At 52.3% G+C, this 27972-nt stretch overlaps 4 protein-coding genes and 1 long non-coding RNA gene across 8 annotated transcripts; 1 reads left to right on the forward strand and 4 right to left on the reverse strand.

The window, feature by feature from the left end:
- Nucleotides 1-5788: 5788 nt before the first annotated feature.
- On the reverse strand, nucleotides 5789-6473 carry LOC120661520. Its single transcript, XM_039940412.1, has 2 exons — nucleotides 6286-6473; nucleotides 5789-6117 (listed from the first exon to the last, which is right to left on the reverse strand). The coding sequence occupies exons 1-2, from the start codon at nucleotides 6469-6471 to the stop codon at nucleotides 5908-5910; spliced, it is 396 nt and encodes a 131-aa protein (XP_039796346.1). The 5' UTR covers nucleotides 6472-6473; the 3' UTR covers nucleotides 5789-5907.
- Nucleotides 6474-7166: 693 nt separating this feature from the next.
- LOC120661521 lies at nucleotides 7167-7976 on the reverse strand. Its single transcript, XM_039940413.1, has 3 exons — nucleotides 7866-7976; nucleotides 7558-7760; nucleotides 7167-7469 (listed from the first exon to the last, which is right to left on the reverse strand). Exons 2-3 carry the CDS (start codon nucleotides 7732-7734, stop codon nucleotides 7254-7256), a joined length of 393 nt encoding a protein of 130 aa, XP_039796347.1. The 5' UTR covers nucleotides 7735-7760; nucleotides 7866-7976; the 3' UTR covers nucleotides 7167-7253.
- An 8780-nt stretch (nucleotides 7977-16756) lies between these two features.
- Nucleotides 16757-18702, reverse strand: LOC120661519 (AAA-ATPase At3g50940-like). Its single transcript, XM_039940411.1, has one exon. It carries the CDS (start codon nucleotides 18554-18556, stop codon nucleotides 16976-16978), a length of 1581 nt encoding a protein of 526 aa, XP_039796345.1. The 5' UTR covers nucleotides 18557-18702; the 3' UTR covers nucleotides 16757-16975.
- A 615-nt stretch (nucleotides 18703-19317) lies between these two features.
- On the forward strand, nucleotides 19318-21484 carry LOC120661522. Of its 4 annotated transcripts, none has more exons than XR_005669927.1 (3): nucleotides 19318-19627; nucleotides 19753-20949; nucleotides 21060-21484. It is a non-coding gene; the product is annotated as an uncharacterized LOC120661522 (long non-coding RNA). The 4 variants fall into 4 exon arrangements; XR_005669929.1 differs by having other exon boundaries at nucleotides 19753-20278; nucleotides 20837-21484; XR_005669928.1 differs by having other exon boundaries at nucleotides 19318-19641; nucleotides 19753-21484.
- Nucleotides 21485-25890: 4406 nt separating this feature from the next.
- On the reverse strand, nucleotides 25891-27795 carry LOC120661523 (taxadiene 5-alpha hydroxylase-like). Its single transcript, XM_039940414.1, has 2 exons — nucleotides 26676-27795; nucleotides 25891-26581 (listed from the first exon to the last, which is right to left on the reverse strand). Exons 1-2 carry the CDS (start codon nucleotides 27619-27621, stop codon nucleotides 26079-26081), a joined length of 1449 nt encoding a protein of 482 aa, XP_039796348.1. The 5' UTR covers nucleotides 27622-27795; the 3' UTR covers nucleotides 25891-26078.
- Nucleotides 27796-27972: the final 177 nt, after the last annotated feature.

The following is a 27972-nucleotide window of genomic DNA, read 5'->3' on the forward strand; positions in this document are numbered from 1 at the left end:
TCCCGGCCTGCCTGAGCGCGGCCCAAACCACTGCCGCACCCCTTCACCCTCACCCTTGAGCCGCTGCCGCTGACGCCTTGACCCCACTCGTCAGTCGCCTTTTCCCCTATCCCCTGCTCTTCTTCTCCCCCAAGCCGTCCACTCGCGCCGCTCACGCCATCGCGTTCCTATCCGCACGCGGACGCAACCACTTGGTCGCGGGGGTGGAGGACAAGCCCACGCTTGTCAGAACCTGTCGGCACACCTGTCCACGCCGCGCGCTCACTGCCGCTGGGGCCCGTCGGTGCTGCACCTCGCCTTTACCCGCATCGCCCGCGTTCCGCGCCGGCATCGCCTGCTCCGAGCCAACCACAACCCCCCGCGCGCTCACGCCTGCCGCGCGCGCCTACCCTTGACCATCCGCGTCCGCTCGAGCCCGCGGAGAGCCACCGCGCGGAGCCGTCCGATGCCCGCCGCGTGTCCCTGCCTCGCGCCCCGAGCCCGTCCGGCAATCCTCGGCGTCCGCGCCGCCCCGGAGCCTCCAACCCTAGCCGCGCCGCCTATAAGACTCCCCAATCGGCCGTCCCCAAACCCTAGAGCCAGGGAAATTTCCCCTTCCTACCGCCGCCGCCAGAGAAACAGAGCAAGGGAGAGGAGAAGAGGAGAACTCGGAGAGGAGGAAGAAGGAGGAGATGAGCGCCAGGAGGAGAAGGACGCCGCCGCTGCTGGAGCACGTTGTCGAACCAGCGCCCACGATCGACTACACCGACGATCCTGCGCTGCCTGCACGGCGTCGAATCGCCACGGCCTCGCCTCTGCGTCGCCGTGTTCGTCCCCAATCCGAGAGGTAGGCCGCCGTTGCGCCGCTCCTCTCTTTCCCCTTACGTGCTGCCAGTGTGCCTCTGCCGCCGAGGAACCTCGTAGCAAGCCCCTTAGGACCACCCACACCCGTCTTGTTGTGCAGGAGCCCGTCGACGTGCCGCCAAGGAACCACGCAGCCGCCGCCTCCTTTACCCAGCACCGCCGTGGCCACTTGGCCGCACGGCCGCGCGCGGCCTCGAAAGGCCAAGGACCCGCGCGTGTGTGCGCACCCCCGCGAGCCCAGGGCAAGGCCGAGCCTTGCTCGTGCCTTCGCCCCTCTTTAGCACTGGAGCCTGCCCAGCCCGCCTGGCCGCCGTTCCGCCGGCCTTGGCCACGCGCCACGCTTCGCCGTGGCTGCGCGCACATCGCACGACGTCGCCTCACCCTTCTAGACCCCCCGCGCTGGTCTTGCCCGCACGCGCGTCGCCCAAGCCGTCGTCGCCCTTTTTGACACCGCCGTGATGCCTCGCAAGCCCGGAGCGCCGATGCTCCACGTTCGCGACACGGCCACGCCGCGGACCTGGCACGCCAGGATCCCGCGCGCGAGCACACGCACCCGACCTGCTAGCTGAGCCCAGGGTCATGCCCTGGCACGCTCAAGCCATGCCCCCTGCCCTCGCCACACCACCGTTGCCACGACCGCCGTCTTGACATCGTGGCATGGCGCACGCAAGCGCCTCTACGGCATTTCGCCGAGCGCACTGCGTGCAATCACATCGCGTGCACACGGACCCGCCATGGCCTTTGCCATGGATGCACCTCGCTGCGCCCTCGCATGCACCCACGCTTTGCACCGCCTCGTCGCCGAGCCCGCCGCCGCGAGGCACGGCCTCACGCACGCAAGCACCGCCGGAACCTCTGCCTGACCTGCCTCGCCGTGGCCGTGCTTGGCACGAACACGCCGCCATGTCGCCACACTGCCGCGGATCTGTGCCAGCCTCCTAGCCCCGCCGCCGTGCTGTCCTGCACCTCCGGCGTGCCGCATCGTCTCACCACGGGCCCGCTGGACACAAACTCGGCCGCTCCCGTGCCACGCGCACCCCGGCCGCACACGCACACGCCTCGCCTTCGTCCTACCCTGTCCTCGCCGGAGCAGGAACCAGCCGTTACCCCGTCACTGTCGGACCCCGAACCCTGCCATTCTTTTGAGCCGTGGGCCAAGCCGAGTTAGTGGGCCGCCAAGGCGGCCTGATCGTCCTATGAGCCCAGAAATCCTTTTATTTTTCCCTTTTCTTTTGCTTTAAACCCTGCTGACACGCGGGACCCACATGTCTGTCTCTCTTGTGACACTGACCAGTGGGCCCCACTGGCCGCGAACCCGCTGACCTAGACGTGGACCCGTTGACCGTTGACTTGGTCAATGTTGACCGAGCCAACACTGACGTGATAATGACGACAGTAGAGCCTGACCCCGTGCTGACGTCAAGCTTGACGCGTGGCGCGCCCAGAGGCTGCCACGTGGCTGACTGTGTGTTTATCTTTTTCCAAAAACCTTTATTTAATTATAGAAATTGTTTTAAGCATTAAAAATTCATAATAAATCAACCGGATCTCCGAAAATTATGAAACCAGTTTCATAATTCTTCTAAAATCATGATCTACGCGTTAGAGTGGTTTCTGTTGTGATTTGGATCTTATTTGAGTAGTTTTGTGCATCCTTGCACTTTGGTCCCTATAGTAATTTGTAATTACGAATAGGTCCTGCTGCTGAAGAGAAGATCGATGTCCCAGACTACGAGAAGACCCTGAGGACCCCGGAAGACTACGAAGAGCTGCCAGGTTCACGCCCATCTTTGATTTGAATTCCTATTAGGCATTGCTTGCTAGATTTGCTATCGCTTTACTTGTGTGTGTGAGATAATCCTGCATGGCCTACTTGTTTACGGTATTCCTTGCATCCCTATTATACCTTGATTGAATATTGGATGCTTTGGCTACTATGAGAGTGATTGGGTATGGGATTCCATGATATGATAGTCTTGGCATGTATGAGATCCACTTTGTGAGGAGCCAGAGATAGGGCTTTTAGCGGGGCAAGCGACTTGCCGGGGATGTGTGGTGGGCACATCCTGAGGAGCACCTGTGGCGGGTGCGGGATGTGGAGGGGTGTTCCTGTGTGGTTGCCCAAGGAGAGGCGAAACCTGTTATGGGTGCCTTTGGCGGACCTTTGCGGAAGATTGCGTTCTTGCCCCGGCAATATAGTTCGAGATAGTGCCCCTGGTGACGAAACTATGTCAAACGTGCACACCACTTACCCCCATATGGGCAGGGGTTCCAGCCATTTCTAGCTGTGCGGTACCAGACTGTGGTTGTGTTTAACGAGAGGGTAGGCTGAGCACGCCCATGGGAATTCGGGGTGCGTCGGGCCCGGTCGGGTGTTCCGACCCTAGTCTCCAGGAGAGGGTAGACCGCGCACGCCCAATTCGGGGTGCGTGGGCCCGGTCGGGTTCTCCGACCCCAGTCTCCGAGATTCTCGAAGTCATGGCCAGGCTAGAGATCCACAGCCCCGGAACATTCGTTGCGGCGAATGTATCCCACCCCGGGAATGCAGGATGATACCGTCATGGTTAGGGAGTCATGGTTGTGGGCTGTGTCTCAAGATGACGACGGCCGTCTTTGCAGCCCGAGTGGGTACAAGTGTACAACCCCTGCAGGGTGAAAACTATACGTATAGCCGCGTACTCGGTCATGAATAACTCTTGATCCGGCTGCACTTTCATAGAGTAGTGAACCCCAGTATTCTACCTCCCTCTAGTCCACATCCCCCTGTGGAGTCAGATGAGGTGCAGGGAGAGGGAGTTTCCTGCACCGACCTGGGATGGGTGAGAGACATGATTATGGATATATATGCATATGCTTGCATAGGAAACCCCAGTCTATCCATTGGCTACTTTTTATACCTTTGCATCCACTTAAAAGCTTGCATACGGATGGTGACGTGAACCTATCCCATCCTTGGGGAAAGTTTGGCAAGATGCAGGATCCGAGCAGGAGTTCGACGCCAACAAGGACGGATGGTACGACTGAAACTTAGAAGCCCGTGCTACGCTCAAGTGCTGCCTGTGGAGATGAAGTTCGAGTTGAAGGATGGCCTGAAGACCAGCTACCGTTACCGTTTTCTGTTTGCTCCAGTTTAGCCCAATGGGCTTGTAATAAAAATTTCGTACTGCAAATTCTCTGGATATTGTAATAATTAAATCCATGTTTGAACCTGTTTTAAGTGAGTATGAACTGATTTACTGTCTGAAATGAGTTCTGTATGTGATAGCTACTGATCCAGGACTATCACAACGATACAGGGATTCCGGATTCGGGTTGTTCTTTCAAAAACCCGGGTCGTTTCAAAAGCTACGTGTCATCTCGTTTCGTAGTCTATTACAAGTCCAATCAAGCACGAATCCTTAGCAGTACATTCTTTGCTTTCGCTGCTTGGTAGTAGAGTTCTGGATCAGGCCGGGTTGTATCCAGCAGCAGCGCCGGCCCGTTGGACGACACGGATGGCTCCGCCCGCGCGTGAGGATGGTGGACTGAAAGAAGTAGCGCGACGCCGATAGCGAGAGTGCTTTGCGACGAAATCCGTGCTCGCGCGGGCAGTGGGCCAACGAGGCCGACGGCGCGCATGTAGCACTCGTGGCAGATCGAGGTCGGGAACGCATGGTTCCCCACGACACAGCCCAATTGGGCTCTGGGCGACGGCGCCATGCATTGCCTCCGCTGAAGCTGCTTGTCCTTGTCCCACTACACAGTGCCGGGCGGAAGGGACGGTGGAGAGGGGCACGAGGAGGGTCCAGAGGCAGCTCGGCAACCTCGCGCGGCGGCCCTTGTGCCTCCGCCAGTTCTCACGTGGCGGAGCTCACGACGGTGTGCCGGCGTGCTTGCAGTACACGATGGCGGTGGCATAAGGCGTACGGTCGACGGGCCCCAAGGGCGGTCGGTAAATCAAATCCCAATATTTTCAGGGCCACCCCTAGGTGCTATATTAACCGTTGGATCGAACTGTTTGGCTGAGGTTTACAAGCCTAATCACAAGAGGAACCTCACAGACTCACAGGCCCCGGCCGCCAGCTTCCCCGGCTGCTGTAGACGCGGCGGGTCCAGCGCGTCCGCGCCGACGATGACTTGAAGACTTTATGATGCATGGATGTACAGCGCGTCCCCGGCAATATATGAAAACTCTACGGGGGGAGGAAACGGCCTCACCGTTTTTTCATTAAAAGGAAGCCGCACCAGCTTACCCGGGTAGAGAAAACCCCCGAATCCAGGCCCATGCCTGAGAGGGCCAAACCTCGCGGCGAGCACAACGAGGGGTTTTTTTACCCAACAGCCGGAAATTCGCTTCTGATGAGGGAGCTTCCAGCGGAAGGCTTGTGCCCGCGCCCGCATCTGCGGGACACGTGGGCGAGCTTCCAGTGGAAGGCTTGCGCCCACGCCCGCGCCTGTGGGACACGTGGCGGCTCCGGACCCCTCCCGAGCGGAGTGCTGAGCCGAGGGCTCGGGGGGTCCGGATAGGCACGTGGAGGTCCCGGATCCATCTGCGGGAGTCACTACGGGAGACCCCCCCCATTTGCCGTGTGCCAGTGGCACACGGTAAAGCCCCAAAAGCCCACGGCAAACCTTTTGCCGTGTGCTGCACACGGCAAAACGCACACGGCAACCAGGGATCGGCAAAGCCGGCCTTTGCCGTGCGCAACTATGGACCCACGGCAAAAAAAAGTTGCCACCCAGGAACGATGACGTGGCCAGGCCTTTGCCGTGTGCCCTGCTGGCGTGGCACACGGCAAAGTTCAAATCTTTGCCGTGTGCCATGGTTTTTGCACACGGCAAAGATGCCAGAACCAATTTTTTTGTTTTATTATTACGTATATGGTACCCCAGAAAATCATATATATCATAATGATTATTCCATGTATCCGAATAAGCATCACAGGCATTTGATACAAACATACAAATAAAGTCTTGTTTCGTTCATCGACAACCACAAGTACTGGTCGAGTTCATATAAGTTCATACAAATCAAGTTCAAACAAATCCATAAAAGTGGTACAAAGCAAGTCCATACAACATAACTCACGGGCCCGACGGCGGTGGCGGGTGCTGCGGCCACATCTGCGGGGGCGGCCATGTAGGCATCTGCGACCAACCTGGCTGCTGCTGCTGCTGAATCCAAGCCACCCATTGAGGCGGTGGCCACACAAACTGCTGAGGCTGCTGAGTTTGCTGCACCTGAGGCGAGAAGTCAGGATTCACTGGCCCATCATTGGATGCCGCCGACTGATTCTGCATATAATCGAATATATATTGAGTTACATAAGAATGAAACTACAAGCATTAGTCTAAGTTGTAAGCCATTGTAGATGTATCATAAGATATTATTTTTAAGTAAATCCAGGTTAATGCTAAGTCACTAAGACATTCCGAAACTCGATAGGAGTCAAAACCACTTACGGTAGGAGGAGTTTCTGCACGACGAACAAGTGGGGCCGGAGGGAATTGTGGAGGCGAAACACCCATCGCCGAGCCCAGGCTTTGCATAAATGTTAGAGCTTGATCCAATTTTTGCTGGATATCGTCCCGCTCGGCCCTCCACCTCTCCTCTGCCGCCTCCTGCCGTGCTTGGAAGGCTGCTTCCATCTAGGCCTAAAGGATTTGATCACAGGGTTAGAATTCAAAGCGAACATATGTAAAAACGGAGGAACAACGGATGTAACAGAAATAACCTTGACAGCCTCAATCTGAGTCTGTGTAGTGTCTGGCCATGGGCGTATGGCAGGACTTGAGCTGGTACTCCTCGCTCGAATCTGCGAGAGAGTGGGAGTAGTCGCTGTGTCGACTAAGCTGTCGCCAAACCAGGACCGTCCATGCTTCTTGCCTCCTCCCGCCCTCATGACGACTTCTCCATCAATGGGCTCATTGATCGCATCAAACTCCGGCCCATGAACTTCTTGTGCCATCGAGGTGTACCCACTGAGGCGGTTGTGGACGCTTGTGTTGCTGTACACTTCGGGCGGATCCTGCGGGTTGAAGGTGACATCGGACGTCGCCTTTCCTTTGTGGGCCAAACAGTATGCCTGGACTTGGGTGCAAGGCACACCACCATGTGACGCCGACTGCGAAAAAAGGAAGATGATTAGAAATTATGCAGAATTGAGCGTTAGAATAAAGAAATTAATTCACATACATATCTAGCCGCGTACGACTTGAGGTTACGGTTGCTCTGATGGTGCGATGCACCTGGCATCAGCAAACGCCGCTGCCGGGAAGCCTCGTGCATCTCCACCCACTCTTGCGAGCACCACCGGTCCACTGTCATTTCCCAGCATGGATAATCATTGGCAATCCACCACGGAGGCACCTGCACATCATCAATATCTAATACATTTAAGAAGAACAAATGGAGCATAGTTGATAACTCCTTAAGATTGAATCTTTACCCGCAAGTATTGTTCCCGGGTAAGTCTGATGTCTCTCGCAGATCTTTTGTAGATCCTCACTTTTTCGATCCTGGCCTTGTAGTCGATGACGGCCTGGATGCGCGCCTCGTAAAGCATATCCGCCACCAGCTTGTAACAAGCTCTGCTAGCCACCTGCATCGCCCTGGGCATCATTCCCTCCTCGCATCTGTAGAAATCCTGCACAAAAATGTGAACAAAGTCATTATTTCAAAACCCGGTGCAATGAATATGATGTATTCGTAAATGTAGTTCCATGAGGACTTACCCATAATTCGTTCAACACCCGGTGCGCCTTGTTGTCAAATGCCCTGCCTTCCTCATCTGGTCCATCCGGTGCGGCGATGTAGTGCTCCCACGAAGAGGCTGGCTGACGTACCCCAGCAATATCCATGGCACCTGGGTAGTGTCGCTTGCAGAGGAGGCCCAGGATGCCATTGGCCATGCGGTTGTGAGCAACACCTGGAACAACTATGTCAAAATTCCTGCTCAAGTTATTGAGAGATAGTATTAGTGTCAATTGTGATTTTGAATATATCAAAAGGAAACGTATTGAAATCTTCTAAACTTACTTACCTTTTCCCGTCAGGTCGGAGGACCGGTCGGTGCTCTAGAGGTATCGGACGATCCGGGAGCCTCGAGGGGCCTCGCTGCCAGACGGTAGGTACGCCCAAGTCCTCCTCCTCCTCCTCCTCCTGCTCCTGCTCGTGCTCGTGCTCGTGCTCGTGCTCCTCAGCACTGGGATCCTCCTCCTCATCCTCCTCCTCCTCCGCCACCTCCGCCTCCTCCTCCACAAGAGGAGCACCTCTCCTGCGCCTGCTCCTCCTCCCAGCCCTCCCTCCTGAAGCCGTGCCGGAGCCCTCAGCGGCGTCGCGCGTCGACGAACCCGCTCCACTCCTCCGACTTCTCCTCCCTGTCAGTCGAGTCCTCTGGGAGGACTCACCTGCCTAGGTAGATCTGCCGCCCACTAGGTCTGTGAGTGACCTCATCAGACCTCTGCCGCGCCCCGCCATCGCCGAACAATCTCCTGAAATTAAAATGAGTAAATCAATCAGTAGATGTCATTAAAAATAGTACAATTAGTATATAAAGTAAGTACAATGACTAAAATAAAAAAAATAGTACAAAAATTAAGTAGTACGGTTCTTACATGTATTAAAAATAGTCATCATGATCCGGATTAGCCGGATCATATGTGTCATCATCGCTATCACGTGTGTCGATATAATCACCATCGATCTCCATAGGAGGAACACTGTCATCATCACTGTCATTGTCTAAGCATAATCGCTCTAGTAATTCTAAGTCCTTGACATTGTGAACCTCATCCTCTGCATCGTCGTTATCAATTCTTTCATTGTCCTGTTCCATTCCCATCGCTTCGGTTAAGTCTATCTGAAAAGTCTCATCTAGCCCTTCTTCTTGAAAGAACTCACCGACATATGCGTTTGGGTCTATGTTGTAATCTTCATTGTTTGGGACAGGTAATTTACCGTGTGGCGATACCTTGTACACAACATCCCAACCCTTGAGACGATTGTCGGTTTGGCACGGATATGAGAGATAATAAACTTGCGTGGCTTATTGAGCCACAATATAGACATCATCTCCTGGATACACGGACGTTTGTTGAACTTCAACTAGCCCAATATTCGGAGTCCGTCTCACAGCATGAGGATCAAACCAATGGCATTTGAATATGACAGGTTTCAGAGGTTTCGACCCATGAAACATGAGTTCGTATATTTCTTCGATTCTTCCATAGTACTCGAGCCCATCGTCTCCTGGCGTAAACACTCAGGAATTTGTGGTCCTTCTATTCGGCCGACTCTGCTCGTGACTTGTTGTGTGGAAACGATATCCATTCACATCATAACCTCCAAATGACTTGACTCTGTAGGCACAACCATTGGCAACCTGACGCAACTCGGCATTTACTGAGGCATCAGTTTGGGTCTGCAAGTTCAAGCAGGCCAAATTATGTACACGTCCGAGCAACTTGTAAAATCATATTACGAAAGAGCCACGAAGTAGACATTACCTTTTGATTGAACCAAGAAATAAAATCAGGCTTTCCATTTCCCGCACCCTGTCTAAGAGGGGTCTCAGCTTCCTGGAGGGTAGGTATCCTTGATCGATGCCAGAATTGCACATGAAATTCCCTGATCGAAAGAGAAACGAACGGGTTGGATGCCGAAAAAGAAGTACTCGAGAACTAAATGAATGCAGAGAACTTACTGTATGTACGGCTGCACTTCGGATAGATTGGTCAACACATATAGCATAATACTGCGCCACTCTTCAAAATTTAAGGTCTTGATGCTCGCAACACTTGCACTTCCGAGTTGCCCTTTGAAAAGGCTGAGGTTCGAGTCAGCTTCCCCAGCATTGTAACGTGAGGGTGGATTATGTACGCTTGGAAGATTATGTAACGTCAGTATAATATTTCGATGTGAAGTTTGACACCTCCTCTAGAATGTATGCCTCTGCGATGGAAGCTTCAATTTTGCATTTATTTTTACATTTAGTTCGAAGGACTTTTTGACATCTCTCAATTGAGTAGCACCAACGATCTTGCACTGGCCCCCCATTCGTGCCTCATACGGTAGGTGCAAAATCATATGCTGCATCGGGTTGAAGAAGCCTGGTGGAAATATCTTCTCCAACTTACAGAGCAACACAGACGCCATTCTTTCCATTTCTTCAATAACGGTCAGAGATAACTCCTTAGCACAAAGCTGGCGGAAGAAAAAGCTCAACTCTGCCAGCACTTGCCAGACTTGATCAGGGAGGTATCCTCGAACCATCACCGGAAGAAGCCTCTCTAACCATATGTGATAGTCATGACTCTTGAGCCCGTTGATTCGCATAGTAGACAAGTTGACTCCCCTCCTCAGATTTGCTGCATACCCATCAGGGAACATTAAGGTTTGAACCCACTCTAGCACTTCCCTCCTCTGGGGCCTCGTCAGGACAAAATCAGCCTTAGGCTTTTTCCATGCCTTGCCTGACGCAGGAGGCCTCATGTCTAGCTTCGGTCTATCGCATAATGTTGCTTGATCCACTCTGGCCTTAACATTGTCGTTTGTCTTCTCTACAATGTCCATGATAGTTCCGAACAGTGCCTCGGCGACATTCTTTTCAGAGTGCATCATATCAATGTTATGTGGAAGAAGGAGATCTTGCATGTAGGGAAGCCTCCACAAGCTCGACTTCTGCGCCCATGCATGTTGCTGACCATATCCCTCAAAACCACCATCTGCATTAGCCACAAGACTATCTAATTGAGCACGAACACCAGCACCTGTCATAATATGAGGGGGAAGGTCCAGAACTTCGACACCTTTCGTGAAGTTCTTCTTATCGCGTCTGAATGGATGGTCAAGAGGGAGGAATTGTCGATGTTTGTCGAACGAAGAATATTTCCCACCCTTCCGCAACCATATGAACATCAGAGCTGCCTTGCATACTGGGCAAGGAAACTTTCTGTGAACACACCAGCCGCAGAATATTCCATACGCCGGCAAGTCATGTAGGGAATAATGGTACCAAACATACATCCTAAAGTTTCTCTTTGTAGCTCGATCGTATGTCCAAACCCCTTCCTCCCAAGCACTGAGCAAATCATCAATCAGGGGATCCATGTAGACACTCATATTATTTCCCGGATGTCCAGGAATTATCAGCGACAAGAATATGTTCTGTCGTTGGAAAATCACGCCGGGAGGGAGATTGAGGGGTATAACGAAGACAGGCCAACAAGTGTAAGGTGCAGCCGACATTCCATATGGATTGAAGCCATCTGTTGCTAGGGCAACACGCACATTACGAGCTTCATCTGCTTTGACTCGATGAATCCCGTCAAAGTGGGTCCATGATTCAGCATCGGATGGATGTACAAGCTTATCAGGATTGTATCGAGTTCCCATTTTGTGCCATGACATCTGTTTCACGGACTCCTCGGTCATGAATAGCTGTTGGATCCTCTGTATGGGCGGAAGGTATCGTAGGACTTTCACAGGGACCGTGAGCTGCCTCTTCTGACCATCACTAGTATCTACCTCTACGAACCTAGAAGATTCACACTTTGGATAGTACTTTGCTTCCGCATATTCTTTCCTAAATAAGATGCATCCCTTCGGACATGCATGTATCTGCTCATACGGCATCTTCAATGCACGAAGGAGTTTCTGTGCCTCATACATGCTTTTTGGAAGAATATGACCTTCCGGAAGCAGAGTGCCAATAACTGTCAACATAACATCAAAAGCATCTCGACTCAGGGTAAACTGGGACTTCACGGCCATCAGGCACGCAATGACATCCAGTTGTGAAACCTTGGTATGCCCATGAAGGGGTTCTTGTGCTGCACCCAACATGTCATAGTACGTCTTCGCGGTTGGCTCTGGCTCCTCCTCGCTACGTTCTCCCTCGAAGTGTGCTTCATGAAAGTCATCTAACATATCTCCTACCCCGGCATCAGCATCATGATCTTCAATGCGTTGCCTAACGACCTCGTTTCTCATATGATTGCCTTCACCATGGTAGGTCCACTGGGTACAGTCTCTCGTAAATCCATAATTGCAAAGATGTTGTGTCATGACTTCCCGTGTCTGTCGACGCGTGTTTCCACATTTGGTGCAGGGACACCAAGTGCATGAGCCTCCTTTAACCTTTGCAAATGCTCGATCCAAGAAAGTCTCGGTCTTCTAAATCCATTCCAAGGTCAACTCCCCCCTTGTTTCCAACCGGAGTACATCCACGCACAGTCGTCCATACTCTATCATTTCAACGAGTAATATAATATACAAGAGAACATTTGCATCTACACGATTTCCAAACATTCTACTAGGTTAAGATAGGTCCTAATCCCACCCGAAGATGCGTAGCTTGAGTTGATTTCCATGATCTACTCCGATCCGGGACAGAATTTCGGCAGCATTTCGCCGCTGTTCTCCAAATACACGTCCCGGAAGGGACATCGTGTATCCGGAGAACAACGGGGAAATGATGCCGATACTCTGTCTCGAATGCGAGTAGACCATGGAAACTAACCCCATCTACGCATCCTCGGGCTGTCCAAAAACATGGACAATTCGAAATAGAAACGGTCGTACATATGCAAAGTTTTGCATATTTCCATCCGTATCTATTTCGAACTGGAGACGCCAAACTAGGTTACGTGATATACGAACATGCGATACGAAAACTGGAGTCTTGTATGCCTCACCTTGCTATACGTCCTGCAAACTGAGGTGGCGAAGGCTGGCGACGGGAACTAGGTGGCGGTGCTCGGTCCTGCAGAAAAAAATAACATATGTGAAATTATAATCAATGATTTGTTACTATTGGCCATCTCAACAAAAAATATTGAACTAGTGTTGTATGCCTCAGAAATGTTTTGTTTCATTTGATCTTGAACGTGCAGCGGGAGAAATCATCTCAACAAAAAGGGTTCATGATATACATGGAACCATGTGACACACCCAGCCCAACCATCATATCAACACAAACGAGAGTTGCTTTGGGTATGGTTGTGTCACATGGTTTGATGACAATCATGAGAAGCATAACTACATGATTTGTAACAATTAATGCAGCCACAAGCTCAAGATCATCATATTTTACCTAGAGCAATTCTAGGTAAAAAATTATTTCATCACAGGCAACTAGATCATATAATCTACTCTGAACAATAAAAGGAGCGAAGGCCTTTTTCACATGCTCACCTAGGGCTCGACGGCGAGCGAGGCGGGGATGCGTGTGTCGGTGCAGCATGTGAGGTCAATTTCACTATCTTTTTCCTTTGATTTCATGCAAATAGAAAAAATACAGCTATATTATCCATACACATTTGCATCAATTGCAATGAAATGACAAAGAAATGGCCAAAAAAAATCACCAGCGTAGAGGCGGAGGAGGTCAGCGGGCGCCGGCGGTGTGGAGTGTGGCCGGGGCCGGCGGGGTTGAGACAGGAGGAGGTTGGCCGGGGCTGCCGGGGTGGAGGGCGGCCGGGGCTTGGCCTGCAGCGGGGCCACGTCTCGGCGGCGATGCCCGGGCCCAGCCTGCGGCGACGCAGGGGGCCGGCGGCGAGCCTCGGGCGGAGGGGGCCTCAGGCAGCCGCGTCCCCTCGGGCTGCGGGGGGTCGTGGCGGGCCGGCTCAGTGCCGGCGTGGGAGCGGAGCGCGGCGAGCGTGGGCGCGGCGAGCGTGGGCGCGGCGGCCGGCTGGCGTGGGCCCGGCGAGCATGGGCTGTCGGCGTGCCGAGCGTGGGCGGCGGTCCGCTTAGCCGGCGGCCATGGCGACGTGCAGGGTGACGGAGGTGGCGTCGCAACCCCGCCCGTGCGCCGGCGAGCTCGGGGTGGCGTGGCCCTCGGCGCGGCGAGGGAGGCCCTCGGCGTGGCGAGCGCGGGCGACGGCGTGTCGAGCGCAGGCGCGGGCGTCGGCAACGGCGTGTCGAGCGTGGGCGCGGGCGTCGGCGTCGGTGTCGGGGCCGTTTGTGCGTGGGCCGAGCGCGGGAGGCGGGGTGGTGAGCCCGCGGGCATGTGGGGGCGGCGAGCGTGGCGTCGGGGAGCGAGCGTGGGCACGGGGGAGCGCGGGCGCGAGCTTGGCCGGCGGCGTTGGCATGGGCTCGGGGGTGGCAGGGTGACGGCACGGGGTGCGTGTGTGTCTGAGTGTGTATGGCTCAAAGGGGATAAGGGGCGGGCGCTTTGCCGTGTGCCCCGATCTGGCCCACGGCAAAGCTACCCCATTTGCCGTGTGCCCCGCGATCCGGCACACGGCAAAGAAGTGGGCGCGGGGCAGCGGTGTGGGACCTGCGGCGCGGGTGGCGCACATGGCCAGCGGCTTGGCGAGGCGTGGACGCGGCGGCCTGGGAGCGAGGCGTGGACGCGGCGGCCTGGCGGCGAGCGTCGCCGGCGGCGGCATCAGCCAGCTTTGTCGTGTGCCCCGCGCTATGGCACACGGCAAAGTCCTTTGTCGTGTGCCTGATCATATGACACACGGCAAAGACATTTTCTGTTTTATAATTATATGGAACTGAACCACATCTTATCAAAATAAAATTAATTGAAAACACTTTAGATATCTTGCACATCTGAATCAGCATTTTTTGTTTGATTATTATATTGAAAAAATCATTATTTTATGCACATATAGCTAAAGTTCAATGTATATCACATGATATAATTTAATTGCAAAAAAAATTAAAAATTATCAAACAAAACCGAAAAATAGCCAAACTTTGGCATGAAAGATCCTAAGATATTTATTGCATGTACAAAAAGTTTTGAAGTCAACATCCAATTTGATCAATAATTTGACTTCCAAACTCAACGGCTTCTTCTCAACTCTATAGATCTTTTCTGGATGTACTTCGATTTATAAGGAGTACAAGTGAAAACTTGTACGGAACCTTTTCAAATTTTTACCATAGCATCCAAGTATGAAATCATAATATCATGACAAATCTTATATTTTTTTAGACTACGTTTGTTTTTTTACATAATTTTAAAACTATTGGACAACATGTACCAGGGCATGTTTCATGAGCAAGAATTTCGAATTTTCCATCCTTTTTTGGATATGGTCTCACATGGGATTCAGGATGTTAATATAATTTTTTTTGCTTCATTATTACTCTATGTAAAAGTATTGCAATTCAAACTTCACTTATTCTATGAAATTCATTTCATTGAAATAAAAAAGTTAAATATAGCAAAAGGATCGAGAAAAATATCAAAATCTAATTTAAAGTGCCACATACAATAACAAGTTACCCATAAAAGTTGCAATGGCGGAATCAAGTTTTTTTAACAAAAAATTGCCGTGTGCCTCATGTTTGCCGTGTGTTACAACTGTGGCACACGGCAAACTTTGAATTTTGCCGTGTGTTTTTATTTTTACCGTGTGTTCATCTTGCGCACGCACGGCATAAGGGCACGTTTGCCGTGTGTGTCTCATTTGCCGTGTGTCAGGAAGCCAGGCACACGCCAAACATGGGATTTGCCGTGTGTTTAGTCCTTTGCCGTGTGTTGCCTTTTCGGCACACGGCAAACATGGGCTTTGCCGTGTGTTTAGTCCTTTGCCGTGTGTTGCCTTTTCGGCACACGGCAAAGCTTCCGGCACACGGCAACCAGCGGGTTTCCGGTAGTGAGTCCGGATGGCACGTGGAGGTCCCGGACCCACTTGCGGGGGTCCGGATCCGCGGCCACAGGTGCTGAGTATTTCCACCTCTGGGACACGTGGTGACACCGGATCCGTCTCCGAGCGGGAAGCGGATCCGGGATCGTTGGTCCGGTGAGATGGAGTCGGACCCTAGCGGTCCGGCTGCTCAGCTCCTTAGGACGTAGTTATGAATAACTATGTAAGTCTTGGCACATTAGGAATGGGTAACCTACCGACAGACGGGCTGTGGTCGACGGGCGGCGAGGAGCGCATCATCATCTTCACCACCAACTACAAGGACCGCCTGGACCCGGCGCTGCTCCGGCCGTGCCGGATGGACATGCACATCTACATGGGCTACTGCGGCTGGGAGGCGTTCAGGACGCTGGCGAGGAACTACTTCCTGATCGACGATCACAAGCTGTTCCCGGAGATACAGCAGCTGCTATTAGATGTGGAGGCGACACCGGCTGACGTGACGGAAATGTTGCTGAGGAGCGAGGACGTCGACGTGGCTCTCGGGGTGCTTGCACAGTTCCTCAGACAGAAGAAGCAGGCAATGCGTGAAGGTGAATCAATGCAGTCACATGTAGAACTAGCAGGGAAAGAAGAAGCAGCAGGTAATTCGTAACTGAAAGTGGATTGTGTGGTCGTAGATGCATTAGTTGAAATGCTACCACTCATGAAAAGTTGGTTCTGATAGTTCTATAGCATAGGCCTTCAAAAGTTTGTTCCGATAGTTCTCTAGATATGCCTCCATTAGTTAGTAGCTGATTTGGGGGTAATCAGTGTCTATTTTTAAGATAGCTGATTTGTCTGCTCATGACTTCTTATTTTTAAGATGCCTTTATATCCTATGCTATTTTGGTAATACTTGAAACAAATCTGTTAAGTTGTATATCCAAAGTCCACCAAAGGTATGATTTAAACAGATGTCTGTTTTGTACTACACTGGAGTTCATAACTGGCAGCACCTTTTCAGGGCAGCCCAGGACTGACTGGACAATCCAAACGTCGTAGTGCCACAACCTCTGAACCATCTGATCATGGTTGGATAAATTTTAGAGAAATTCATGGGCACAATGTCTTTTGTGTAGCAGGATTTATATTTGCACTTCATGGACCATGGCTATTCAGCATGAGCTTGTGCTTCTTGCCTTCTTCCAGCTGGGAATTTTGATCTGTGTAGTACATGATGTGTACCAGGTGAACTTAGGCCTTATTTTCCTGTTAGTCATCGCTTATTCGCTTCCACAGGTTAGATTGGATGTGTTGTACATTGAAAGATGAAGAAATGGGACAATTGAACAAAGACAGAATTAGGCATGGACTAGTATTACAGGGACAGCTCTGCAACTGAAACAAAATAGCAGACAAGAGCAACACAAACATGCAGCAACAGGGGATAAATAACACTACTATTCCTATTGCCTCGTTGTTTATTCTCCTGCTCCCCTGCTCCAGAAATAAAACGAAACCATGGAGGAAGGGAAGCTCTAATAAAGCAACACTGAAGAAGAAACTACACTGCTTCCTCTGCTACCGCCGCCTCCTTGTCTTCTGCTGCGTCCTTCTTGTACTCTGCCTCTTTCCTTGTCTTCCGTCTCTTCTCCTGAAGGAATTCCTTGAGCCCCCGGAGCGCCACGTCGACGTCCTCGCTCCTCAGCAGCATCTCCGACACCTCGGCCGGCGTCACGTCCACCGCCGAGAGCAGCTCCTGTATCTCCGGGAACAGCTCGTGATCGTCGACGAGGAAGTAGTTCCTGGCCAGCGTCCTGAACGCCTCCCAGCCGCAGTAACCCATGTAGATGTGCATGTCCATCCGGCCCGGCCGGAGCAGCGCCGGGTCGAGGCGGTCCTTGTAGTTGGTGGTGAAGACGATGATTCTCTCCTCGCCGCACGTCGACCACAGCCCGTCGATGAAGTTGAGGAGCCCGGACAGAGTGATACCCTTCGGCGGAGCTGCTCCCGGCCGGTGCGCGTTCATCGGCCAGCTGTCGTCTGACGAGTCCGATGTGTAGCCGGGGTCCAGTTCTTCGACCGGCTCCGGCGCCTTGGCGTCTTTCCTCGACGCGGCGGCGTCGAAGCAGCAGTCGATGTCCTCGATGACGAGGATAGACTTGTTGGGCATGTGGATGAGCAGCTTCTGCAGCGACGAGTTGAGGCGCACCTCGGACAGGTCGAGGTCGTAGAGGTTGAAGCGGAGGTAGTTGGCCATGGCGGCGACGAGGCTGGACTTGCCGGTGCCGGGCGGGCCGTAGAGCAGGTACCCGCGCTTCCACGCCTTGCCGATGCGCCGGTAGTAGTCCCTGCGCTTGAGGAACCTGTCGAGGTCGGCGATGACGGAGTCCTTGAGCGCCGGGTCCATGGCGAGCGTGTCGAACGTGGCCGGGTGGTGGTGGTTGATGCCGTGCCACAACTGGCCCTCGTTCATGAAGATGCGCAGCGAGCGGTCCCGCATCTGCAGCTCCTCCGCCGTGGACATGACGAAGGGCACGTACCGCTCCAGCGCCGTGTCGGTGTGCTCGGCGTCGAAGCAGAGCTCCAGGGACTCCCGCGGGGAGCCGCCGCCGCCGCCGCCCTTGCCCTTCTTCTTCGTGTCGTCGGCGCCGGTCTCGACGGAGGTCCACGTGAACTCGACGCCGTCGAAGACGTCGACGGTGGACCCCCCGGGCTCCATGCACATGAGCGTGGTCCACCTGCCGCCGCCGTCGGGCTCCTTGGCGCGGGAGCGCGCGAGGCAGAGCCGGCGCATGGCGCGCGGGTCGATCCGGGTGGCCAGGTACGCGCGCGCCGCGTCGAAGAGGTGGTTCTCGCCGTACCCGGTGTCGAAGTAGCGGCGGATGACGACGGTGTGGCGCTCCCTGTCGCCGCGGCCGAACCGGGCGCGCGCGGCGGCCGCGCACCACCGCACCGCGGCGCGCAGCTCGTCGGGGAGCAGCTCCCGCGCCATGCTGCGCGCCATCACGGCGTACGCGGCGGCCGAGGCCGCCGTGGCCAGCGCCGTCTTGTACGCGTCGAGCGCCCTCCCGGCTCCCGGCGACGGCGACAGCGACTCGGCGGCGGCGGCTGCGGCTGGGGCGGCCAGTGGCAGGTGATCCATGGCTCGCTGGCGACGCTCGGTGCCTCTCCTCTTCGGTGCACTAGTAGTGCGATGTGGTGGTGTGCTCTTTGACAAATGGCTCGTTCTTGTAGGCGGGGAGCCAGCCGAGTGTTTTTCCACTTGGTCGGCCTAGAAAAGCACAAGGAGTGATGGAGGCTGGAGCCTGGACTGCGATGGCAAAAAGCAAGTTCAAGCGAATTTCCTGAAAGCGGTGGCCCCTGATCTGCAGCTTTTCTTTACTTGATTGACTGTTGACTCCAAGTCTTCCAAGTCTCCTCTGGCTGGCCCGTGACGGAAAAATATAAAACTGTGCACGTACGGGTACATGCATCGTGTCTCATCGTGCGTGATCGCACACTTGTGTACTAGTTGTGTGCTTCAAAGATTCTTTGCATTTGCCCTTGCATTGTAGCCAAAAAGATCCTTTGCTGATGCGAGTAGTCCTGTAAAAGTGGGGATCTAAAGTAACAATGGTGGCGGGGGAGGCGCCCGCGCACCCCGGCCACGTCGCTCGAAAATTGTTGGGCCACGCGATGCTCGTCGTGCGGTCTGTGGCCACTGGGATTTCCGCTGCTCGGCTGAAGCTGCTCGCCGTCCACGCAGCTGCCTGCCTGGCTTCTTCGCCGACGTGTCCCCAGCGTGTCGCGCCATGCCGTGCTGCTGCTATGCCGCCGCTGCAGCGTGCCTCTTTGCGGCGGCCGCTCGCGACTGCCTTATCGTCGAGGTTGGAATTGCTTTTTGCTCTTTGCGATTTGCTGTGTTCCGTGTTGCGCCGGCCTCCAATATGCGGCACCTCCTCCGGGAGCCGGCGGCTTTCAGATGAAGCAACTCACCGACGATAGTGCTGGCTCCGGTATCACGACGCAGCAGGCGCGGGCCGTTCAGCTGCCAAAACACGTCACTCCTCCAGCCCTCACATGCCCTCCCCTCTTGGCTGCCTTCCTCGCAGCGCACCGCTCCTCAGCCTCGTATGCAGCGGCGCCGTCCAACCTTGCCGCCTCGGTGCCTCCGCTCCGACGGTTTGTCGTCTTTGCCGCCACCCGCCATGCCCGAGCCACCTCTCCCTTGATGGTAGAGCTTCCGGGGTGCTTCTTCTCACCGCATCATCTCAATCTGACATTGTTGGATCCCCTCCATTAATCCATTTACTCTATTCACCGTGCCCATCCCCTCTGCACTTGCCTCTGTTGTTGCAGATCAACGTTCTCGCCTCGCACATTTTCTGCTTCGTATGGGCCCCTTGCGCCAGCCAATAGCTGATGTAGCATCGCAGCTCACCAGCGGGGTTATGCTGCATTACAGAGGCAAAGCTTACTGCCAGGGATGGCTCACCGGAGAAGGCGGGGCTACACTGCGGCACTGCAGCTCATGAACGGGGACAACACGTCTCACTGACGAGGCATGCGATGCAGCAGCTGTCAGCAGTCCTGCACAGGTCTGCAGCTGCATCCTCTCCAATTCTATCACCCGTTGCTTACAAGTGAGTGACTCGTCCTGTCATCTATGGGGGATGCACACCATGTGTTTGATGATTTGCTTATGAGATGTGGCCTTATGCCATGCCATGGAGCCACACAATGTGTTTGATGGTTTGCCTATGCAATACTGGCCAAATACGGATGCTCAGGTTTCTGCAAAAATAAGAATGAAATTGACTACAAATGCAGCTGACAAGGACTCCTACTTGATGAAGAGAAATTCAGGCTACATGCCTTGCCTAAGGTAACAATGATAGCTCAAGAACATGAATTTTATTTATGGAGCAGTAACTTTAGCAATATGAAAGTATCTTGGCCATGATGCTCCTATATATGTCAGTTAAAAGTACTCATATAAATAATTCTAAACTGCTTACCTATAGCTATTTCAACACAATGCATCATCTGGTCAAACTTATATACTTTTACGATTTTCTCCCCACGCCACACTATATATTAACATATTCTCATGACCTGTCTCTTTTCATTTGAAAACCGAAAGTAAATATGTAGATAGTCGATGTTATACATAGAAGGAAATATTCTACTTTAAGATTTTATATATACAAGTAAATACTCTACTTTGTCGGCTGAAAATAAAGTGCAAGAGTATATATACTCGGCCTCTTTGCTTCTTTTGAGTTGGCCCAAGAATACCTTTCTTTTATTTTTATTTTAGTTTATTTGTGACGAGTTATTAGTTCAACAAACCAGGTCACTGTAGGGGCAGTGCTTTTGTTTTATGCATATATATATATTCTACCTTTTTCATTTGTAAGATATGATTTTGCTTTATGAAAAGCTACTGTGTATGGAGTATGGAGTTTAGCAACAAAAGGAAAACGAAGCGGTACATTTGAAGACCTTACTTGCTATGCTCATCCTTTGTCTTCGATGTTCTGAAATGAAGCGGAGGTAGAAGAGTTTGAGTGTGTTCAAGTTAAGATGCTATTTGAATGCTTGAGACCAGCAACAATCATCAAACCATATAACCATCTTTCCTTTGCCTTTTGGTGTATGATTAGAAAAGCTGGCCACAGATGAAGATGTTCTAATGTGTACTTCCGGGATGATTGTTTGTTCCCCCATAAACAACAACAAGGGAAAGGAAAAGAAAACAGAGGAACAAATAGCCTCAATATTTAGGCGTGATTCAAAGCAAGATACCATACAAAGATATCATTAGGCAGGAATAACTTTTGTAGCTGTTCAGAAATACCAGGTAGCTATGTGACGCATCACAAAGCATATCTTTTTTTTTCTACTGCTCTTGGACGTCTGAAATCTCAATTGGGAATGTTTTCTTTTGATAATCAAACATTCCATTGGCATACCACTGGATCACTTAGTGACATGATGGCAGCGAGACATTTCCTACTTTTTACCTCCAACCTGTATAACATGCTGTGAGGCTGTGACATCTGCCTTTTATGCATAAATCATGTCATAACCAAGACACATTCATCCCATATTTAATGCAAGCATCAGATAGACTTGCAAAACTTCCACGCCCGTAGAAATCAATTATTCTCATTTTACATCATATAATTTTCCTATCCATTTTGAAACGAAATATGATCACAAAAAATTGTACGCATACTTTTTTGCTGTGATTTAAATGGTACCTATTTCTGCACGAGACAACTTTTTTTTTGGGTGTGCGCGGAATCAACAGAGGCTACTGCCTATGAACAAGGCACATTTCAAGTAGTTTTAAATCTGCAGAAGTTATATGGCTTTGTTGTTATGGATTATAGTTTTCATGGATTAGTCCTTTACAGAAAAATAGAAAAATTGCTCTACTGCATACCATCATGTTTTTGTAATATACGTGTAGCCATTTTTCAATGGATTTTTCTATTTCATCTTTCATGTTTACAAATTGTTGATATAAACCTTGGCTTTTATCGCGCGCATGGGCGCGCAAATCACTAGTTTTTTGAGATTCTTTTGCGCAAGCGTCCGTGATCTCAGTTGCCGCCACGTCTCGGCGCCCTCTGCCTGGCGACATCTGGCCGGGGCCCTCGCGCCGCAAAAAGCACTGTAGCGTCCTCATAGTCCACTCGTGCTGAGACGAGACACGCCGAGTGCCGTCCGTCGTAGCATGACATGATGCGTCAAAGTCATTCGGTGAATCGCATGAGCACCACCAGCCACCAAATGCCCTGCTGCGCGGGTGCGCGGGCAGAGTGCCCGCCACCGGTGCCCGCGGTCACCGGCGGCGGGCGGCGGGCGGCGAAGAATCCGCGCCACCACATCGAGCGGGGGGTCCCCTGACTCCCCTCACGTCCCGATCCTGATCGGGTCACTCGATCGGGCGGGTATTCGGGTCCTCCTGACGCCGAGCCGTTTTGGACAAGGATCGGATGGGCCTACGTCACAGTAGCCTACGCCATCAAATGCGTCACCGGTTATGTCATAGGTCGCAGCCTCATGTGTGTTTTGGCTTGGGTACTTAACGCCCTACTCCATCTATTCATTTACTACAGTAGCTTCTAAAATTTGTCTCACAGATACTGTTTATTTATATTGTAATAAGATTTATCTAATTAAAGCAATGACAAGTACCATGTAGAGAAAGTTATGGAGCCAATCAAATATTTTATGTTTTCTATTTCCAATGCATTTGCATTTATTAAAAATCTTTAATTATTAAAGGTATCAAGTTCATTTCTCACTACTAGTAACATATCTAATTTTTTTCTAAACGAACAGTCTATGTGGGACTGGAGGGAGTAAGATTCCTCAGTCGATGAGTCAACCGGTGAGGTACAACCAAGATGACTAGTACGGTAGACTCCAGTCTCCTTTGGATTTTAAAATCTTGCACTATGTACTCCCTTTAGAAGAAAGTCGTTTCAGATATCGATATGATCTTGTTGCCACATCGTCGTCGCCCTCTGTCTAGCCGGGGGCCGCGCGCCGAAAAAAAAAGTGCTGTAGCACCATGCTGAAACGACCCACGTCGTTTCGTCGTGTCAACAAATCTTCCTCGCTGCATAAATTTTGCGCGCTAATCATCATCTCATCACAAAAAGCAACTGTACCTGACCAGCCAATAGATCTTGAATACTAAAATTGTGAGCCCCTCATCACAGGAAGGCCGACAGCTCATGCTAACTGCTTTCATCATGAATCAAAATATAGGATAAAAACACACCAGCTAGATATGATGTTGATCCCCATTCTCAGCCTATCACTGAGAACACACACGCTGCTTGCTCAGTTGCTCTGCTCGGAGTGTTAGATGTGGCTCCAGGAGCACCAGGAAGTAGCAGAGCAACTACAGGTCCAGAGCTAACCAACTATCAATCCACAAAAATCACCTGAACATGTGGGTTGGCGATCTCTCCAGTGAGTCGCTTGACTACCACGTCTTATTCATCCGTGCCCTTTGGGAATATACATGCTCTTTTGGTAATCTTTCAGAACGAGGCAGAGCACCTATTGCCTCACAGTGCTCACAAGACGGGTAATCTTTCAGTACAAGAGTTCGTAAACTGGGAGCTCGTTTCATCACAGTCCTTATAAAGGCCAATTGCTGCTCCATTGGAGCAAATCCAATAACTCTTAACTCTTTTAATAGCCATTCCATGTGGGTTGCAAACTCATCCACCTTCCACGAAGGATTTATTCTTTCACTAAAATTTTGTCTTCTTTCCTCATCATCCACTATACATGGATGCTCCCAAATCTGTATCCAGAAATATACACAATGTTATATACATACTAGGATGAGTAAATCCCTTAAATTAAAGAACAGATTTGTTGACAGCAATAAGTACCTCAACGGCTCAACCTCAAATATCTCGACAGATGGTGCAGCTTCAAGAAGAACTATTGTCCATAGCAGATCAAAATCGACAATGTAGTGATAGCTTCCTTAGTTTATTGAACACAGTGCAGAGTTGTTTTCCGAAACCCGACCGGGCGCCACGCGACGCTCGGAGCTCCCAACCTCACCGGCGGCGGCGGCAAGGACTGCTACGCGCGCGTCGGCAAGGCGTGGAAGCGCGGCTACCTACTCTACGGCCCGCCGGGCACCGGCAAGTTCACCATGATCGCCGCCATGGGCCACTACCTCGAATACGACGTCTATGACATCGAGCTCACCTCCGTGGGCACCAACACCGACCTCCGCAAGCTGTTCATCGAGACCACCAGCAAGTCCATCATCATCATTATCAAGGACATCGACTGCTCCCTCGACCTCACTGTCACGTGCAAGAAGAAGAACTAGTAGGCGGCGGAGCCGCGGAGGGCGACGCCGAGAGCAGCAGCAAGGATGGCGGCGACAAGAAAGGCGGCGCGGAGGCCGCTGGCAAGGAGGAGGAGAAGGAGGACAAGAGAGCCAGCAAGGTGACGCTCTCCAGCAAGCTCAACTTCATCGACGGGCTCTAGTTAGCGTGCGGCGGCGAGCGCATCATCGTGTTCACCACCAACCACGTCGAGAAGCTGGACCCAGCGCTGATCCGACGCGGCCGCATGGACAAGCACATCGAGATGTCCTGCTGCTTCGAGATGTCCATGGGGCGGCAGGGGCTGCGGCCACGAAGGCACGAAGCCAGAGCGTCGCGGTGGTAGTCTGGTAGAGATGTGAGTGCCGGCGTGGTAGGGAGCGCCGAGCGTCGCGTGGCGGCCGTTCGGGGAGGGGAAAGCCGATCCGGACATCGGTGATAGCGGCAGAGTCAAACGAGTCGACCAAGGACTCGCTAGCCATTGGGCTCATATGGCTTATTACACAGGCCTGATTTGATTGCAGTGTTAGCTAGTCTCACGGTTGGATAGAAATTGGATGGCTCAGTGTAGACGGAAGTCGTTTCAGCCGACTGCAGAGCATCTCGTTCCCACTTGACTCTGTCCGTTGTTTGACTCCATGGCTGAAAGCGCGGCGAAGTTCTAATGTTACCAAGGCTGGAGGTCCTCCGAAGCAACGATGTTATTCTCCTAAAGAGTGATGATCGAGTTCTGAAGACTCAAAAGTCGAATTTGTTTATGAAGATACCTAATCTGACTCGAAACTTACCTCGAAATCGAACCATACAAGTTCTAAAATATTCTGTGAAAATCTGACAGATTTATCACCTTATTTGCACAATCCCGCATGGGGTCAGTTGAATCCCGTATTTGTTTTTTTTTTTGGAAAATAAACCGCACCTGCACCTGCACCTGGGGAAACCTGATGAAACCATGCATGGATGGATTTGAGATTACGACAGTTCAACAGGGGACCACGCATAAAACAGATCCCCTAGGCAGGAAATGAAGAAATCCGATCCAAAGTCCGGACGGATGCACCCTCCGTGCTGCGAGGGTGCAGGAAGTTGGAGCCTGGTGGACCGTTGCTGCGCCGGTGGTGTTGATTTACTCAGGCCCAACAGAGAAATTTTTAATTTTGACACTCTTGACACGTGACTTTACAAATTAGCCACGTAAAATAATAATAATTATTATATCTATTATCAAATGTAATTTAAATTCATATTTTCTGATTTATCTATTTGCATAAAATATATCATCACTTTCTTATGTTTTTGGCTATTCTGCATTGAGCATTTAACAAACTTAGAGCATCTCCAAGGAACTCTTTATATTGTCTCCAATCTATAGGAATAGAGATTTTTACAAAAATTTATCCTCCAACGGTCTCTTCAATTGAATATTAAAATATAGATATTCTCAATTCCAGATTTCATGATAGCTAAAGATAGAGAGAAAGGATGGCTCTCTAGACTACACACAAGATATAGAAAAATTGTTGGAAAATACAAAGATATGGAAAATAATTTTTACTCAAATGACTCTCCAAATGATGATTTAGAGAGCAGATTTTAGAAAAATTTGAAGATGCCCTTAGACCATCCAAGCATATGAGTATTTATTTTGAAATGTGCCTTCACAATAACAAAATACAGACAGACACAATTACATGCGCGCGTACACCAGACCATGCATATGGATATGTGGTGAGGAATCAACATAGGTACGTATCGTTGAAGTGGGAGTATATTATTATCTTGTCACGATCGATATATCGTATATGATCATGGCGATGCTGCCTTGGGCTCAAGTTCTATCGGCAGGCCGTGCAGCGGCGACGGCGCGGGGTCCCTGACGAAGGTGTTCTCCTTGCAGCAGAGCTTCCACCTGAAGCGCCTCACCAGGTAATGCATCGCCACCAGCGTCTCGATCCTGGCGAACTCCATGCCAACGCAGATCCTCGGGCCGCCGCCGAAGGCGACGAACGAGCACTGCGGCACCACCGACGCCGCCTGGTTCTCGAACCGGGACGGGTTGAATTTGTCCGGCTCGGGGAAGATGCTCCCGTCCTTGTGCGTCGTGGGCGCCATCCACATCACCTGCCACCCTTTGGGGATGAGGTAGCCGTCGAACTCGAGGTCTTCGGTGGCTCTCCTGAAGGTGCCGAGGACCGGGGGCACCAGGCGGAGCATCTCCTGCGCGGCGCGCCACGTGAGCTTCAACTTCATCAGGTCCTCCCAGGTCAGGGCCTCGCCGTCGCCCTTGCTCTTGGCGACCTCCTCGTGCTCTGCCCAGCAGGGAATACAATAATAATGGTCGAATAAGGGATGGGCATCGCGTGCGTGTCAGATGTTCATCGATCGATCGGGATTGTTAATTACCGTGGACCATGGCGGCGAGCGTGTCAGGATCGTTGGCGAGGTGGCGGATCAGGAAGGTGAGAAGGATGGAGGACGTGTCGTGGCCGGCGATGAGGGAGAGCATGGCGTTGTCCACGATCTCCTCCTCGCTCAGCAGCGGCGCGCCGCTGTCGTCGGTCAAGCTGAGCAGGCACGCGATGAGGTCGCTGTTCCGGGAGGCCTCGCCCCGCTGCAGCTTGGCCTTGGTCTCCCGCGTGATCCCGGCGAGCACCCGGCGAGCACTGGCGCTGGCCTTGAGGCTCCGGCGGAACGCCGTGAACGGCAGGTCCACGGGGACGGACCACATGCCATCCATGACGTGGTCGAAGTCGCGGTTGAGGCCGTCCCGGACGGCGCCTCCCTCGAGGCCGAAGAGCAGCAGGGAGATGATGTCGAAGGTGAGCTTCTTCATGAGGGGCATGACCGTGACGGTCCGGCGGCCGGCCCAGTTCTCGTCGAGGTGGCGGCGCACCTCGTCGTCGATCTTGCCCACGTACAGCCTGAGCATGTCCGGCTTGAGGAACTCGAGGAGCGCGCCGCGGACGCGCTTGTGGTCGGCGCCCATGAGCTCGAGGATGTTCCTCTCCCCGATTATCCGCTGCGCGGACTGGGGCTGCTGCGACGCCAGCGAGGGGTTGAAGAAGAGGAACTTGTTGCCCTTGGACCCCGTGAGCAGCACCGTGGGGATGCCGAAGAGCGACAGCTTGGACACCGGGCCGTACCGGTCGACGCGGGCCTGAATCCACTGCTCGGCGGTGTTGGCGCGCATGGCACGGAGGAGGTCGAGGCTCTGGCCGATCACCGGCAGGCCCAGGGAGCCGGGGGGCAGCTTGGCCGTGCCCGGCCGTGGCTTGCTGGCTCTCGTCAGGAGATGGAGGAGCACTGGGATGACGATGGCCATGAGCGCTAGGAGGAGAGCGAGATCCATTGGAGGAACCACTGTTTGGTGAATGGTGAAGCTAACAGCTTGGAGCCCGCCGGGATGGAGAGAATTGCAAGTGATTGATGATATATATTACCGGCCGGCTGATGTAAATAGATTGTTATTATCGATCGGTAACTTTTGTGTAGGGCGGGAGGAGAAGACAAGGTTTTCTGTGACAGGCCCCGGCTATCTTCACCACCACCACCGCGTCATTTTCGTTCATTTTCCAAGCAGCAACTAGGACAGTAGGACGTGCTTGGGTTCTGCCAATGTGCTTGGGTCCTCCTCGTGACGAGGGCCAGGAAGCTGAGCAGGCACGCGATGAGGGCCGTAGCTTCCTGGCCCTCGTCACGA

This window comes from Panicum virgatum, chromosome 2N, assembly GCF_016808335.1.
Source record: "Panicum virgatum strain AP13 chromosome 2N, P.virgatum_v5, whole genome shotgun sequence".
NCBI lineage: Eukaryota > Viridiplantae > Streptophyta > Magnoliopsida > Poales > Poaceae > Panicum > Panicum virgatum.

Excerpts from the sequence above, each read along its gene's own strand:
- LOC120661523 (XM_039940414.1), bottom strand. The coding sequence starts at position 27,621 with ATGGATCTCGCTCTCCTCCTAGCGCTCATGGCCATCGTCATCCCAGTG. Across the intron at positions 26,582-26,675 it reads GCTCGCCGCCATGGTCCACG|AGCACGAGGAGGTCGCCAAG; the intron begins GTAATTAACAAT and ends CCTGCTGGGCAG.
- LOC120661519 (XM_039940411.1), bottom strand. The coding sequence starts at position 18,556 with ATGGATCACCTGCCACTGGCCGCCCCAGCCGCAGCCGCCGCCGCCGAG.
- LOC120661520 (XM_039940412.1), bottom strand. The coding sequence starts at position 6,471 with ATGGAAGCAGCCTTCCAAGCACGGCAGGAGGCGGCAGAGGAGAGGTGG. Across the intron at positions 6,118-6,285 it reads GTGCAGAAACTCCTCCTACC|AATCAGTCGGCGGCATCCAA; the intron begins GTAAGTGGTTTT and ends GATTATATGCAG.
- LOC120661521 (XM_039940413.1), bottom strand. The coding sequence starts at position 7,734 with ATGGCCAATGGCATCCTGGGCCTCCTCTGCAAGCGACACTACCCAGGT. Across the intron at positions 7,470-7,557 it reads GGGTGTTGAACGAATTATGG|GATTTCTACAGATGCGAGGA; the intron begins GTAAGTCCTCAT and ends ATTTTTGTGCAG.